This window comes from Triplophysa dalaica, chromosome 1, assembly GCF_015846415.1.
Source record: "Triplophysa dalaica isolate WHDGS20190420 chromosome 1, ASM1584641v1, whole genome shotgun sequence".
Lineage (NCBI taxonomy): Eukaryota > Metazoa > Chordata > Actinopteri > Cypriniformes > Nemacheilidae > Triplophysa > Triplophysa dalaica.
Window position 1 is genome coordinate 22,299,261 of NC_079542.1, and position 15,463 is coordinate 22,314,723.

Below are 15,463 nucleotides of genomic sequence, written 5' to 3' on the forward strand. Positions count from 1 at the left end.
AGACTGGGGTCCTGAGAGGGATGAGGTCTACGTTTCAGGCAGCCAGCAGGAGGCTCTATTCCCCAGGCCCTGCTGGGCAGAATGGCTTTTCTTAGGGCCCTAAAGATCCATTTACACATGTCATGTTTAACAATCACACCACTGCATTTGTAATCCAGGGCTGTTGTTTTTCTGAGCTTGGAACCCCTCACTGTAGGGGTCCCGGTCTGTAGGCATTTTACGTATGCCTCTCCATGCCTGTAAAGCTTTACTCCGGCTGGCACTCTCTATAATCCTCAATCATCAGTGACTGGCAAACGCGGACCACCCCGGCCATTCACATATGTCAGCACGGAGCTTCGCACCTCATCGACACGCGCTAACTTTGTACCGCCAAACGCACTACAACCTCTCCGAACGACACGGTAAGGCTCTGGAGCCCTCGAGCAAGCCGACGGGGGCGCAGGGATTATCTCCGCACAGTACATTAATTTCATTTAGCACGCGCTCACCGTGCAGGATAAATTGATTTCACTTTGTTTGGTTTTGACAGCCATGTTTATTGTGCAATGAAATGTAGTGTGGCGTAGGGCTGACAGTATCCATCAACGCCGGGCAATCTGCTGACTGCCGGGGCCAGATGAACGCATTCATTACCTTGCCAACCCAGCGCTCGCTCTCTCGCTCACCTCGCCCGAGCACGACAGCCACTGTCTGCTCAGGGGGGAGAGATGACCGGCTCTAATTTACGATTTGGCCCATGCCATTACTTTTACACTGACACTGATTCAGCAATTTATATACTGGCATGCATGCAGATGTAGGTGAGAAGCTTACAAGGAGAAAAGACACAACATGCCGTAGGGTCACGACAACCACACGAAAAGCAGCTGGACTGCGTTGAAGTGCTGCTTTTTCTCTACAGACAGACTTGTTGTAATGATCATCACATGCCCTGTTGTTGCTGTAGTGTGTCAGCAGGACGGCTAAGCAGACACAGACTCAGCGCTCTCAGACCACAAGGAATGAGAGCCGTCTCAGACGCTGTTCGAGACTGCTGCTGGTGAGGAGGGGGTGTCTTTTCTGTTGGGACGAGCGAGCAGCGGCGGCCCCTGGCACAGGGCCCCGCTTGCAGACACGGGTGGTCCCTGCACCCTCCACCCCCCCCTGCTGCAATCATGATGTGCCTTAATCAAAAGCAGCCAAAGAGCTGGCAACCGAGTCAACTCGCGCAAACGTCACCCGTGCAATTTACAACCCTCTGCTTTTTTTGGTTGTTGTCGTTTAATAAAAGAGAGCTTACATGCCTTTGACATTTACAAATTAGCATTAATTGACATTTCTTCCCCCGTGCGACTCTTATAGGAAGCACCTAGTTAGGTGTGTTATTGTATAAATAAATGCAGATGTTTTTGGATGCCACGGGAGACCCCATGGGGTGCGCCAGGGTTGGGGAGAGGGCGGGAGGCCTCTAATCGACTTTATTGTGATTTATGAGCCCCGGTGCCCAACATGACAGAGCGATACGAGAATCTCCATTTAATTTGTCTCTCCCGGTGAACAGGAGGGAGAGCAGAGGGGGACTGTATGAATTACAGAGGTGAGGGAGAGAAAGCGCTTGTGAGCGAAAGGGGCCCCGCGGCCCAGCACACCTGTCTGCAGCAGGCCCAGACTCGATGGTAAGCGGAACGGAGCCAAAAGGCCGAGCCTTCGAGGCTCACGATGCAGCTAGCCTTTTGTTCCGAGGGCACACATAGACTGTCACACAGGAATCCGCTCAGTGAAACAAGCAACAATCACGCAAGCCTGCCAGGCCCTCTGCCGTTGATCAAATAAAGAGAGATACGCCTTTCCATAAAGGTATTCAATGCTGACAATAGGACTCCGGCACATTGATGAGGGCAGATTAATACGTAGAGACAGATGTGACACACAATGCTCAGTTCTCTTATTCATGTCTGGCTCATATTCTGCTAATTAAATCATTACGACGTACATGTGATATAAGCCCACCACTTTAACATGGCAATTGGTGGTATTTAACCAGCTGGATTTATGGAATTTTGCTCTGTGTGTGAGTATATAGGGACAAAGGCATGGCATGTTACCACATGTGTCTTTAAGCTATTATTTCTCATGCATTTAGTTCTGGATGTTTTCCTTTTCTTTGGTGGGGGGTTGCTAAATTCCTTTTCTCAGAAAGCGATTGTGAAATGAGACCTAGGCTGACAAGCAGTGTTCGAGACTACAGTGACAGTAAAAATTAAAAAAAGACTGTCAGAATGCTGGGAAAACATGTACAAGAATGCCATTCCTTTTCACACACATGTTCTCTGCTTTGGTGCCATTGTTAAAAAACACACAAAACACTACCTTGTGTTATAAAAACAATATAGTTTTTATATACATATATATATATATATATATATATATATATATATATATATATATTTATACATACACAAGTTTATTAATAGTATACTGTAAATATACGTGGTATATTTAGTTATTATAGTATATGTATCAGGCACACACACACACACATAAATATATAATATAATTTATATTATATTATAAATATACTCATACATAAATACATACCTACATACATATATAGTATAAATAGTATAATATAGTATTACAGTATAATACAGTAGTACACAAACATACTGTATATAAAGAAGAATAACCCACAGATTCCCAAGGTATTTGGACATTCCTAACTAATAATGTCATGACCAACATTCATTTGGGCAGATATTGTCATAAAAGTATTCTTCAATTACCTTAACATCCGCCCCCTAAAATCTCTCAACACGCCCTTTGTTCTGTTAAGACCCCTCTATGACAGAGAGAGTTTAAACACACGCCCGACCCGTTCGGCAAACAAAACTTGTACGCTGCATATGTGAATGAACAAAGGGGCAATAGTAAAGCCTTTTGTGGTATTAGTTAATGTTTTTCATCTGAGCTTAAAAAGACCTAATGACTTTGTGGTGAGCTGATGCATGTGGCTCGTGGCTTTTTGCAAAATGAAGGAAATTCTATCTATTTCCATGAGCCGCCGTTATTTTCCAACGGCCTCTCTCTTGTAAGAACTTTGGCAGCTGTTAATTTGGTTGCTGCATGCATCGCAAATATTAGTTCAAGCAACCTAAAGCTTTCTGCGAGTTACTGCAATGACAGAGAGCTGTTTTACACCCCGAACCCTTTTCAGTATAACGCGTCTTTTCAGGACCTCCACACGTCGCTGTTGCGGGCGCAGTAAGATCAACTCAGTAATTTTCCTCTCTTTCCAATCGCAGCTACTGAGCGAGTCTGTTTGTCTGGGTAAAGCGTTAAATCACTTAATTGGCATTAAAAGGGTTGCTAGCTTTATAGATAAATCTCCAAAGCTTCTAAACAGTACACCTTAATAAAACCAAGACTTGTGGCAAATAACCAGAACAAAAGCCACGAAGCGCTGGCTTTTTTAAGGTATCACATACACAACACTAACATTCCTTAAATATATCGGGGATTGGAATGGAATTTGTCTGTCTATCAAAAAATGCTAAAAACAAAAACACCAGAGTAAACACTTCGTGTATCCCAACGGGTAAACACATTCTGCTTGTAAAAGAGACTATTTAATGTGGGCCGCATCATCATAAAACGCTGTTCACATCCTTCATCTCGATTTGTTTGTGGGATGGAGATGGCGTTGGCTTTTGCTGAGCTCTAAACACTCGTACTGGCGTCCGCCACTGCTCCCCCTTGGGATAGGAAACCTCTGTGGCCTCTGCCTGCTCCTAATCCTCTCCAAACTGGGAGTCAAACTTTGGGATGTTCATCTGTTCCCTCACCTCTACAAAGAACTCTAAAGAACCGGCCCATCACTCGAGCTGTGCATGCCCTCAACCCTTCCCATGAATGCTCAGTATCCCTGAGGAGACCAGTTCCCACCGCTCAGATCAGCTTTCTCACTGATCTGAAAGGGGTGGGACGCCTCCTTGGCGGGAATCTACTGTGGTCTAGTCAGAGAAGAAACTGCCATAGGACAGAAAAGCTGCATCTTTAACGCTTTACAGATTTCATTTCTACGCAGCAAAAACAATCATTTGTGTTTGTATCTACAACTAAAGGTTTTAATAGAAAAGGTCACCCAAAAATTATAATAGTATTTATTCACACCATGTCATTAAAAAAATGTATGTGACTCTTTCTTCCATGGTACACAAAAGAAAATATTAATATTTATTTTGTGTTCTGCATAAGAAAGAAAGTCATACAGGTTAATTAAGATTTCTTTCCCCTTTGTCTTGGATCTGGGTTTCCATGAAATATTCCGCTGTATAAAATGATTTATTCATGAGGGAATATTTGGTGAAGTTTCTCACTACTCTACTTACATTGCGACAAAAGGAGATGACGTCTTATCATGTAAGTGCTATCAGAATTTGCACCTCCATGCCCAGCACATCAAACACAAGCTGAGGTAATAGAGCCCATGCTGGAGGAGGGCCAGCGTTGTCCAACGCTTTGTCATCCCCCAGCGAATCAGAACTAGCTGTGAAAACTTAAAATACAGCTTGGCACACTGCACTACCCCCTTCAACTTCCTCTGACACTGACCCAGCACCTATGGAATCCAGTCAGTTTAACCATGTGACTGAACTGTTATTGACCTCATTCCTCAGTTTAGTCAAGTAACAAGTATCAGATAAACATCCTACGGTTTGCAATGTGTGGAGACAAACACTTACCTTCAAAATCCTCTGGTCTGGTGAGGTCAATGACCCTGTGATGACCGATCTTTCCATCCTCGCCTAGTTTACCCAAGTGACTAAAGGTTTCATAATGAGACCTCTCCTGCAAATACAAAAAATATAAATATTTAGAATGGGTTCTGAAGCAGTTAAATATGTTCACCTTGTTTAAAAAAGTGTTGTTTTGTCATTTCAGTCAGGCATGCAAGGCCAGCTAACACCAAATAATAATAATAATGGACTTTTCAGCAAAGAGACAGCAAGAGTGTTTATTTAAAAAACACATATCATCCTTGCGTGCATTTTGATGGGCCAATGTTATGTTATCTTTATCACGATTATAATCTCTTCCCATCTATCTGTAGGAACTTGTTCTGAAACACTTTTGTTAAAAGGATTTAGAAACAACACATTGAAAGATCCTGAGTACACAATGCAGCCTGGGACCTCCAGCGAAATGTTGGGTTTCTTTTTTCCTCCGTCTAATCTTTGCATACATGCCCCTGTCTCTGAGCTCCCTGTCTATCATTTATTCAAGGCTCCTGCTAGGAGGAACACGTCGTGTTTTCCCTTTTGTCGTGTCGCTTTCTGTTCAGATTAAACTTGGCGTCATGTCGCACTTGATGCACAATAAACCCCTGTCATTCGTCACCCGCGCGACAATATTTAATGTCATGTCCGTGTGCATTTACAGAATGAAATAACAGCTTTCGGGAGGCTCTCCTGAATGGTTGCAGCACATTACACTTAATGTATTATGCAGAGCGAGAGGGCCGACTGCTGCTGGGGCCCATTGTTAAATGACCTAGTTCTGCCGTGAGTGAGGCAGGGCATTAGTGAAGGCCTTGTGTCTCTTTCTCTCTAAAGACTCAAAGAGGAGATGGACACTTTGCTTGGTAGGACCCGAGTAATCTCTTCCCCCTCCGACCAGCGCTTGAAGAGGCTAAAAGCGAGGCGTGTTACGGTGAGTCGGCCCCAAAGCGTTTGTTTTACTCCCAGGGTGTGCACTCAATCTCTGCCGAAAGGTGTGCTTCAATTGTCTTTTTCCAGGCCCATGGCTTTTCTTCAGAGAACGCATATCACACACAGTTTGAACAGACACTCGGGCGGGTTTCAGACACAATGCTAACAGCTCCCCTGCCACACACGCAGACACAGACACCGACCTGAACATTAATCTTTCAGCCGCGCTGCTTTGACCGTTTTGCTCGTTTGTTTGTTTTCAGCTCTTTTCGCCACTGGGGAAAGTCAGTGGAGCGTAGAAGCACCTCACACAGTAAAAGATTATCTCTTCAGCTCAAGTTGTCAATATCCCACGACAATAGTGGATTACTTGGGATGATTGTGTGATTATTGCACCTGGGGTCACTTTAAATTTACTTCATTCACTGTCAGTTGTCAATTGTCTGTTTTGCAAAAGATGTTTAACAACGTTATTATCTATAGTGTTTGTCTGTATATGAACAGGTAGAGCACGGTGCTATCAAAACAAAGATTATATTCCCAGTAAACACACATACAAATGTATGTGTGTCTTATTGTTGTCACTGTAAAAACAACTTTACAATTTAACAGAATTGTAAAATTGTATTTTCTATAATTGTCACACATTTCTGAAATGCATAAAAAATAATAAATGACAGAAATAAACTGAACGTTTACAAGTTTGGTGTGAATTTAGTTTTGCTTGACATATTTATTAGACCACAACCCAATGTATGGTTTGTGCCACAGCTGCCCTTAACTATCATATTTTATGTTTCTGTAATGGTAAATCCAGCGGTGTGTATAATTACTGTCGCTATCCATTACAATAATGGTAATAAAAATACTTTATTTTTTATTCAGATGCCCAATTACGGTTATTTACTTGCAATCCTTAATAGAGAAATAAGTTTTGTTAGTCTTTATTAATTTATGACTTCTGAAAGAAGTTGAACGTGAAGGCTCAAAATTGGGCACAAAAGTGTGTATAAAGTCAATTTAGTTGTTTACGTTTGTTATTTGTCTACATACAGTAATAATTTTTAAAAAAATATCCTTTATGACAAGCATGTAGTCTAATAAATATGTTAAGCACTGTAAAATAGATCATATTAATTCTCCTCAATTCTCCTCAATACACTCTTAGTATTGCCTTATTTTCTTCTTTTTTTTCTTAGAAAACTATTACCGCTTCTCAAAAACATGGCACAAGTATCCAAGAGAGGTACGGAAAGATAGAAAGTACTGCAATTTGCCACCACGCTTGATAGACCAACCATTATTTATGGCCATCTGAGTGATTCTGATGTACAATTAACCACTACCTGCTTATGGCCTGTCATTAAGAGCTGCCTGTCTTGACTCTGCCTTGCTTATTTAAGTGTTTTCTAATTATGACATATGTAGCGGTCCCCGCTGGGCTCGGGCAGCTTTGTAAAGATGAGTTGGATTGCTAGCTCGCCGTGCCACGCTCCGTGTGAAGCCTCCTCCGCTGCTGTATTCATCACCAGACCGCATTATTGCACTTAATGAAAGAGGCGCGCGGCTTCCGATGACAAATTGACTGATGTGCGATTAGTCGCACGAGCAATAGGCGATGCGCCGTGGACAGTCCACTGGGGAAGGTCTCAACAACTGGAGAAAGCGTGTGTGTGTGAAGGGAGGGGGGTTATAAATTACTTGCTTCTGTCCTCCCCGCTCAGCTGGCTCTCTCTGATCAATCAACCCCTTTTATAAAGTCATGATCATTAAACATCAGTTTGTGGAACAAGAAGCATCCATCACTGAGTTTCATTAAATACTGTTTGGGCGCTAAACTTTCTTTTTTTAAACAGGACATTTTTAGTCAATGGAGCTATTGTATATGAATGTGGGATCAAACACGTTTGTGGTCCATGTCTTACTTCACAAAGAGAGAGAGTGAGAGGTCATTCACGGCTAGGAAGTGCCAGTAGCCTATCCATGACAGACTGTTTACAGTGTACATTTTAGAGTCTATAATTGCAAAAGTGAACAAGAACATAAAAACTATATGAGCACTATATGAGCACACCTTCAAACATTGCACAAAGAATTTCCATTAAAATTTAATATACTATTTTACACACTTATTGGTTGTAACTTTCATATCGTAATTTATATCGTAGCATTAGTAGTATGGTTAAAAAATTAAGAGAGATAATTTATATGCATAACATTAGGCTTTTTGTTTGAAGACTTGAAAAAGAAAAAGGTCTAAAACGGCTTTACTACGGTCCGCATCAAGTGCTGTGATAAATCAATGGCATTTTTACTATTTTATGGTGTCATTAAATTTTTACTGATCACTTTGCCACAGCGGAGCAGTAAAGGGTGTGTGTCCTGCTGAGAAAGGTCCGTCCGGTCGGGCGCGTACTCACGAGCAGATCTCTGTATTGCTATAAAATATATTTATAATGTGCATTACAGCAGCAAGATGGCAGGAGCCCTGACTCTCCGCAAGTGCCGGAGATAAGGAAAAAAGGGTGGAGAAGGAAAATACAATGCAAAAAAAAAAACACAAAAAAGATGTCATGGTTCACGTTGTGCCCCTCCCATGCTAACCGCGACCTCTCTGGCGCACGGCTGGCCATTCCCTCAAATGAGTTCAGCATGCAGCAGTTCATTCCCACATCTAAAATTATAACCACAGTTCTGAGCTGAAGTGGAAAAAGACACCCACAATAATCTCCCCTCCGCTATCCTTTTCCTCCTCCATCCTCAAATTCGGTCGCTGAATGCATTTTGTTTCGGTGGAGGAAGGCTGCACAGTGAAGTAATAACACAGGAGGAGCGATGGCAAGGCTGCTGGAACTTCTGAACATCTGGAGTGGAGCCAGAGCGCAGAGCCCATGTCAGCACAGCGGAGAAGGCTTTAATCAGGCCGGCCGCAGAACATGTGCCTGAGGACTGCAGCGGGGTGTATTTCGGGCAGAAGCGCATTGTGCTGGTGTCTACCCTGTACTTACACATTGCATTGCCATAGAATGACGCTTTTCCTCCCGTATAAATAGCCGGGCTTCGGCCATATGGCCTTGGATTGTTCCAGCCGTGTGCGCGAGTCCAGATAATGGCAATTGTGAGGTAAATTTGGGACTGTTCAACGTGGGCGTCCAGATGTTTTAAAAGAGAGTGGAGAAAGCATAAGCCTTTGCTTCTAACAGATGAGTAGGCATGTGCAGGTTGAATGGAACGTAGAACTAAAATTAGCAGGTGCGGTTGACTAATTTGACCAGGTGCACGAGGCTAATATCATAATTTCTCACAAAACAAGAAGGAAAACCCACCACAGTGGTCCAGGGAAACAGTGCTTGTGTCATGTGTCTTGAGACTGAATGCTGAGAATACATCATGTTCTCTAGGTTCAACACCTGGGTAAGAGATCCAAGCGATAGAGGAAATAAAGGAAGGCTTTGAAAGGATATTACAATGAGTGCTGACCGTCTATTCGCAATATAGCTTCAGCCATCTCAGACTTCTGTGGCCAGGCCCTGTGCACTGGCTTGTCCACAGGGGTGGCAGCTGTCACCCTTAAAATGAGCTTGGCCACCTCAGTTGCCACCCCAACACTGACCCTCAGATTAACTGCAAACATTATCTATCATAGAGTCAAAGACAGTTCTAAATGCAATCTCTCTCTCTCTATATCTCGGGGAATATAGTAAGAAAGCGCATTATAGCCTACTTTTTTATTTAAATCACTGTGTAAGGCAAAGTGTAAAGTTAAAGTTCTAGTGTTGTGTAGCGTTAAAACTGTTAGTTAGAACTCAAATGACGGCACAAAGTGTCTGTACTATCTGTCCAAGAAAAGATAATCCTATGCGTTTGATATAGGCCTAAATAAAATTTGAATTGTGATGGGGAAACAGACCTGAAAGAAGTCTTTCATATTGTTCAAAGAAAGAAGTCATCATGCTTATCATCACCTAAACCATCTGCATTTTTAATGTAGGCTAAAGATTTCTCGTTGTTTGCTAACCAAAAAAAAAGATCTGAACAAGACTAAAATAGGGATCTATAAATAGGAATCTATCATATTCCTGATCCTTACAATACGACTGCGAAAATGAAGATTGATAGGTCTAGGTATTGCCACCCCTCGTTGTGCTCTTGTCCCCCTTTGCCACCCCATGTATAAAATCCTGGACACGCCCCTGGCCCTATGCAGTACAACCCACTAAAGCGCACGTCTATTTTGCCCTTCATCTGCTTTCAATTCCCTTCATAACCAATCACAATGTTATTTATAATTGTGCAGCTTTCCAGTAGTTGGTAGTTTTGAAACGTTTAGTCTAAAGCACATGCAGTTGTGCGGTGAGCCTGGTGTTCCTTTCATGTGGTCACTCGCTTTTTATTCCCGAGCGGCGTTCCATACTCCGAGGCTTCCAGAATGAAGGAGCGGCCGCTGGCAGAGAGCGAATGCGACCTCCCTCCACCGGCGATCATTCATCCTTCTAGAAGAGCTTCACCAGAGACACAGTTGCATTTTCGAAACCTCACTTTTTATTGTCATTTTTTTTCAAAACGAGCACCACTGTGAAAGTTTATATCATCACGGCATGTAGAACTGACAACGTTCGGTCTCTTGTAAAAACTAGGAAATTTACCCACAACATCTGACCTTTTAACATCACTGGGGAAATGAACCATTTTATGTCCATCTCTCTGCTATAAAAGAACATGTCCAGCGCTGTTTTTCGCTCCTGCTGTGTCGAAATCATTCGCTCTGGACCTTTTTTAATATGGGTTTTCAGCTTTAAATGACCCTGAACTGTTCACAAAGTCATCAAGGATCTGTTCAGAAGAGCCTTGGCTTTCTCTGCTGTAACCATGCTATCTATTTACAATCTATGGACACTGGGAATGTCATGATCTGGAAGACAGAGGTTTCTTTATGCGTCTGTTTGGAGGGGATCCTTCCCAATATGGTGACATACGCAACCCATTGTAGTTTACTCTTTACGCTGGTTTTGTTTGATATCTGCAGTAAGCAGAACCACTGCAGGTCTGGAGTTTAGAGGCTTGATATATTTTTGAACGAGTGCCCTGTTTTGGCCATTTGTGATTTTACGCAGCCACAGCTTTGGTCATGTTGCACAAGGAAAGAAGAAGAAGAAAAAGAAAAAGAGTAAAAATAAGTGTGTGGCATGGTTTCAAAACTAGCCCGGGACGTACGCCCACACACACATGATCAAACCCACACAGTCACTCAAAAAAGGCACTATTTTTATTCTCTTGAACATCCACACAATTGGAACAAAGAATTAATGTAAGCAATACTCAACAATGGCACTTGCTGGCTATGAGCAGTGCCTGAGTTTAAATATAATCAAATTTGAGATGGCCAAAGTCATGTATGGCAGGATTTACTCTGTGGCCAAAAATAACCTATGCTGGCAATTTCCAAGACATCAGCAGAAAAAAGGGGGAGAAAATTGCTTCCAGGGCTGCAGACCAGACAAGATTATACCCCAAGTCTTTGTAAAGGGAAGCGTGAATAGGACCCTAACACACACAGGGAGGGAAGGAGGGCAAACATTGGCTTTGGATGTAAAGGATGGGGGTGAGGATTTCGAGGAGAGAGAGCAAAGCTCCATTTAAATGTTTGTGGCCCTGTGCTCTGGGATTTGAGAAAAGTGAATATTCCTCTCATCAATAATGTAGGCAGGAGGGTGGCCGCAGAGCCACGTGGATACTCAATAGGTTAATACACTGGCCTTTCACCCTTTGATTCCAGTTTGGGAAGTGTCAGCACAAGAATGTATTTTATCTCCCCACCAGAGCCGGCCGGACTGCCACAACTGTCGAAAACTAGGTTATTAGCAAGAGCGATATCTAAAATCAAAATCTGGCCTTTTCCAAAGCGCTGGAACCTTATCATTACGTGGCTTGTAAAATTTCATTTTAAAATGTAAAATCAAACAAAGTACAGTAGTTAGACTTATTAATGTGTGAAAACCAAGCTTAAGTCTTTTTTTTTCCCAAAATAACTTCTACACAAAAACATCCTACAAAGGGTGAATAACATTCTGTAAAAATGTTTATATTTTAGTATTTTAATTTGAATATTGATAGAGTAAGATGATAACAAAAATTGAAATTATAGTAAAATTATTGCTTGAAATACAACTTTAAATGTAGAATTGACACTTTAGCCTGGTTTTCACAGACTGGGTCACATTTAAAAAAAATGTACAACTCAAAAGAGTAAACATGCACTAGGACACATAAATAATAAAGTGGAATAATTGCTCTCCATAGACAATGAAACAAATAATAAATATTTGACCAAAAAGCAAATTGTTAGAGGTCCCATAAAAGCTTTTCTTTCACTGATGGGAACGAAAAAACAAGAAAGACAGATAGAAAACAAGCTAGCAAACAGTAAAACATGAATATTTTACACATACACCTAAAAGACAGAAGACTCAAAGGACACGGCTCTTCCATCTCAGCAGACAGAACAGAGAGAAAGAGAGAATATAGAGAATGAGAGAGAGGCGCAAGACAAGGAAGTGACTGCGTGTGAGATATAAAAGAGAGAGAGAGAAATGGATGCCGGTCAATCCATTGTGTTCTACAGACACACTTTGTATTAAAAGATGAATTGATCCATCTGTAAGCAGCACTTAGCCCCACTCTGCAGCTCAGTCGTTACACTGGGATAAATCAATATTTAATATCCCCCACCAACAGCCCCAGTAGATGATGTTAACCTCTCCTTAATCCCATTTATGTTACCTTTCTAGAATCTTCCACGTAAGCTTTCACCATGATAAACTTCCAAACAGCAGACTGGAAGGCAGTTATTAAAGGGCGTCCAGTATTTATGTCAGGTGAGGCGATGTGCTGAAATATTCATATTCTGAAACTGACCAAAGTGAAAGCTTTTATCTGGAACACTTACAGGCGCGAGCAGCGGCACAGGCCAACTGTCCGACTCCGGTGATATACAACAGACAGTTCATTACTGTTTTGTTCATTGCTGTAAGTAGCTGTCCTCCATGACATGTAAAGTGTCCCGTTAGAAAGATGTGGGTAAAGGGCATTGCCCCTTTTCACTGGCTTTTAGATGTTAATGAAGTATTTTTGGATGTTATGTAACAATACTGAAAAACTGAGCAATATTTCATAGATTACATTGGGAATTATTAAAGGCTGCGTTAGAATTAGCTAACAGTTCAAATTCCAGGGGCGTTTAAAGTGAATCAAGTGGAAAAGACACCTTCTGTTTGGCTTCTGGTTGCTTGTGACATGAATAAATCTGGCCTAGCAACAGACTGTGGTGGAACTGCCTTTATGATATCATCAGATGCAGACAGGCCTCTGAGAGACGTTACAGTACAAAAGAAGTTTGCCATTTCTTCTTCGGGATTTTACGGTAAAGGTCATAAAAAGTTATATTCTTAGATACGGAAGCAACTTCAAACTGAGATGAGGAGAAAGAAAGAAAGAAAGGCAAAGAAAGTCTTTGTGAATGATGCCTGATTGACTTCAATGGAAGGAGTCTATGTGATGTGCGCAATAACTCATAACAACAATGATAATCCAAACATACCAGTCATATTTTCTCGGTGATAGAACACTTAATTATTATTTGTAGTTCCCTCCTGTGCTCCTGTCAAAGACAGCGGATCTTTGCACCGTCAGCTGCCTAGAATTACCTTGCCCTTACATCAAAGTCCTTCAGGGAAAACACATTTAGCCTGAAGCTTAATGTCTTTTTCTCCAGGGCATGGGGCTTATTGAGGGTGGGAGGGGGTCAGTGGGGGTGGTGAAGAGACAGAGGAAAAACATTCACCAGGCTCACCTGAGCCGAGCCGCCCAAATACCCACGTGAAAAGGAGGGCCTCACAATCGTGCGAAGACAAAACCCGGGCCGGAACAAAAGGGAAGACAGAAAGCGTTAAGCTATGCATAGTAAGAACAATGGAGGCATAGGTGTGTGCTGCCTGTTGACAAACGTTTCTTTTCAGCAATTGTTGGCGCAACATTCATGTCATGTAGCGGCATATTCTCGTGTTTGGCTGACCATAAGCTAACCCCGCAGCGAGTTTCGGAGTTAAAGAGCGCTGGAGAGGATGAGTTGAGGCTGGTGGAGGTAGAATGAAGAAAGGGGAAGGGAGGGAGACAGCCACAGGTGACGGCTGCATGTTCACATACCGTACCCACATTCAAAGAACACAAACAAAAAGCGTGAAATCTCAGAAGAATGACACGTAATGCAGTAGCTTAGGTGATATCTCCATTTATAATGGCTTAGAGTTGAGCATTGTGTTTGAGAAAACAAGATTATGGCTTCTACAATGCTTTTGTGGCAGTAAAGAGGTACAGTAAATTGCTGGGAGAAACAACTACAATAAAAAAAAGACTCAAGTCATGAGAATTCAAGAATAGTTGGTGGGAATCTGAAGCTTTAATAGGAACGCCACTGCTGTTTGTCTCATCAAAGTGGGATCACGTTCTTTACGGAGCACACACTTGGCCACCCGCATCTGGGCGCATGTCTTTCGCCTGGAGTTTGTTTAAAAAATAGTCCCTCTACTTTTTTTACAAATACATTGGCCTACTTTAAGATGCTGGTTAAAAGTAATCAAGTGCTGAAATATTAATGAACTTCCAATCCCGGTTCCTGCCTGCGTCTCACAGCCAACTGGCACCATGGCATCAATCAGATGGTAGCGGTGTCAGTTTTTTTTCTCCTTGATTGACTCATTGATTGAAGATATTTTTAAAAGGAATCCCTGAGAGAACGCACGCTCCCCGTACAAAGTGGGCCTGTCCCACACCAGGGGCTGAAGAGGGCCGCCTGAACGCTTTAATTGGGCAGAGACATCACAGTTTGAACCCAGGCAGGCCAGGCACCAGAGGACCACGATGGTCCTCGCTCACAAACGCAGACACAGGCTCATCCGCCATCTACCCTGCCAATGCCAATCAAAGACACTCCTTTGGACAGGCTTCAAAGGCCTCGATTGGTTTTAAAGATCATCTCTGAAAAAACACTGTGGGCTCAAGTCCTTGAGCTTCGGTTGCTGCCGTGCCCTTAGGCGAAAGGAGCTGGAAGGAGAAGATGTTTTTGTAAAGGAACTCACCTTATCAACCCTGCAGTTGTTCAGACTCATGCCGGTGAGGGCAGAGAGCTTGGCATCCATTCCTTGCTGATGATGCAGCAGCTGCTCTCTCTGTATCTGCTCTCTCATCTTCCTCGCCTCCTGGATGGCCTTCATCACCGCGTCCTGATCTCCAAACAATGCTGTTGAGTTCAGGCTGGACAGGATATCTGCAGGGATGAATCATTTGGTTAATGCGCAAAAAAACCAGCAACTAAAGTGCTTGAATTGCGGTCAGTGACTTCACTTCCATATTATACACGATTATACATTATTTACACAAAACTAAGTCTAGTAAAGGGAATGTTCAGTCAGAAATAAAACTTGTAATCATTCTCATGTCATTCGAAACCTGTATACGACTCTTTCATTTGTGGAACAGAAAAGAAGATATTTTGAGAAAGGTCTGTGGTTGTGTCCATACAATGGAAGTCAATGGGGTCCAATGATGTTCAGTTACCAAAATTCGTCAAAATATCTTCTTTCCTGTTCTGCAGAAGAAATTCATAAAGGTTTTTATATGACATGAGCGTGAGTAAATGATCTCTCTCTAATATAATAAATGCGGAATAAATGGGTGAACAAACATACAAAATTATGCAGATTAGTAACTTTACATTC

General features: G+C 42.3%; 1 protein-coding gene across 13 annotated transcripts in view; it reads right to left on the reverse strand.

The window, feature by feature from the left end:
* sox6 (SRY-box transcription factor 6) overlaps positions 1 to 15,463 on the reverse strand; it is a 146,828-nt gene that overhangs the window by 7,083 nt on the left and 124,282 nt on the right. For all 13 annotated transcript variants that reach the window (XM_056745239.1, XM_056745206.1, XM_056745289.1 and 10 more), the window contains 2 exons: positions 14,825 to 15,012; positions 4,725 to 4,830 (listed from right to left, as the gene is read on the reverse strand). In XM_056745239.1, coding sequence (XP_056601217.1) covers positions 4,725 to 4,830; positions 14,825 to 15,012 — 294 coding nt within the window. The remainder of the gene's footprint in view (positions 1 to 4,724; positions 4,831 to 14,824; positions 15,013 to 15,463) is intronic.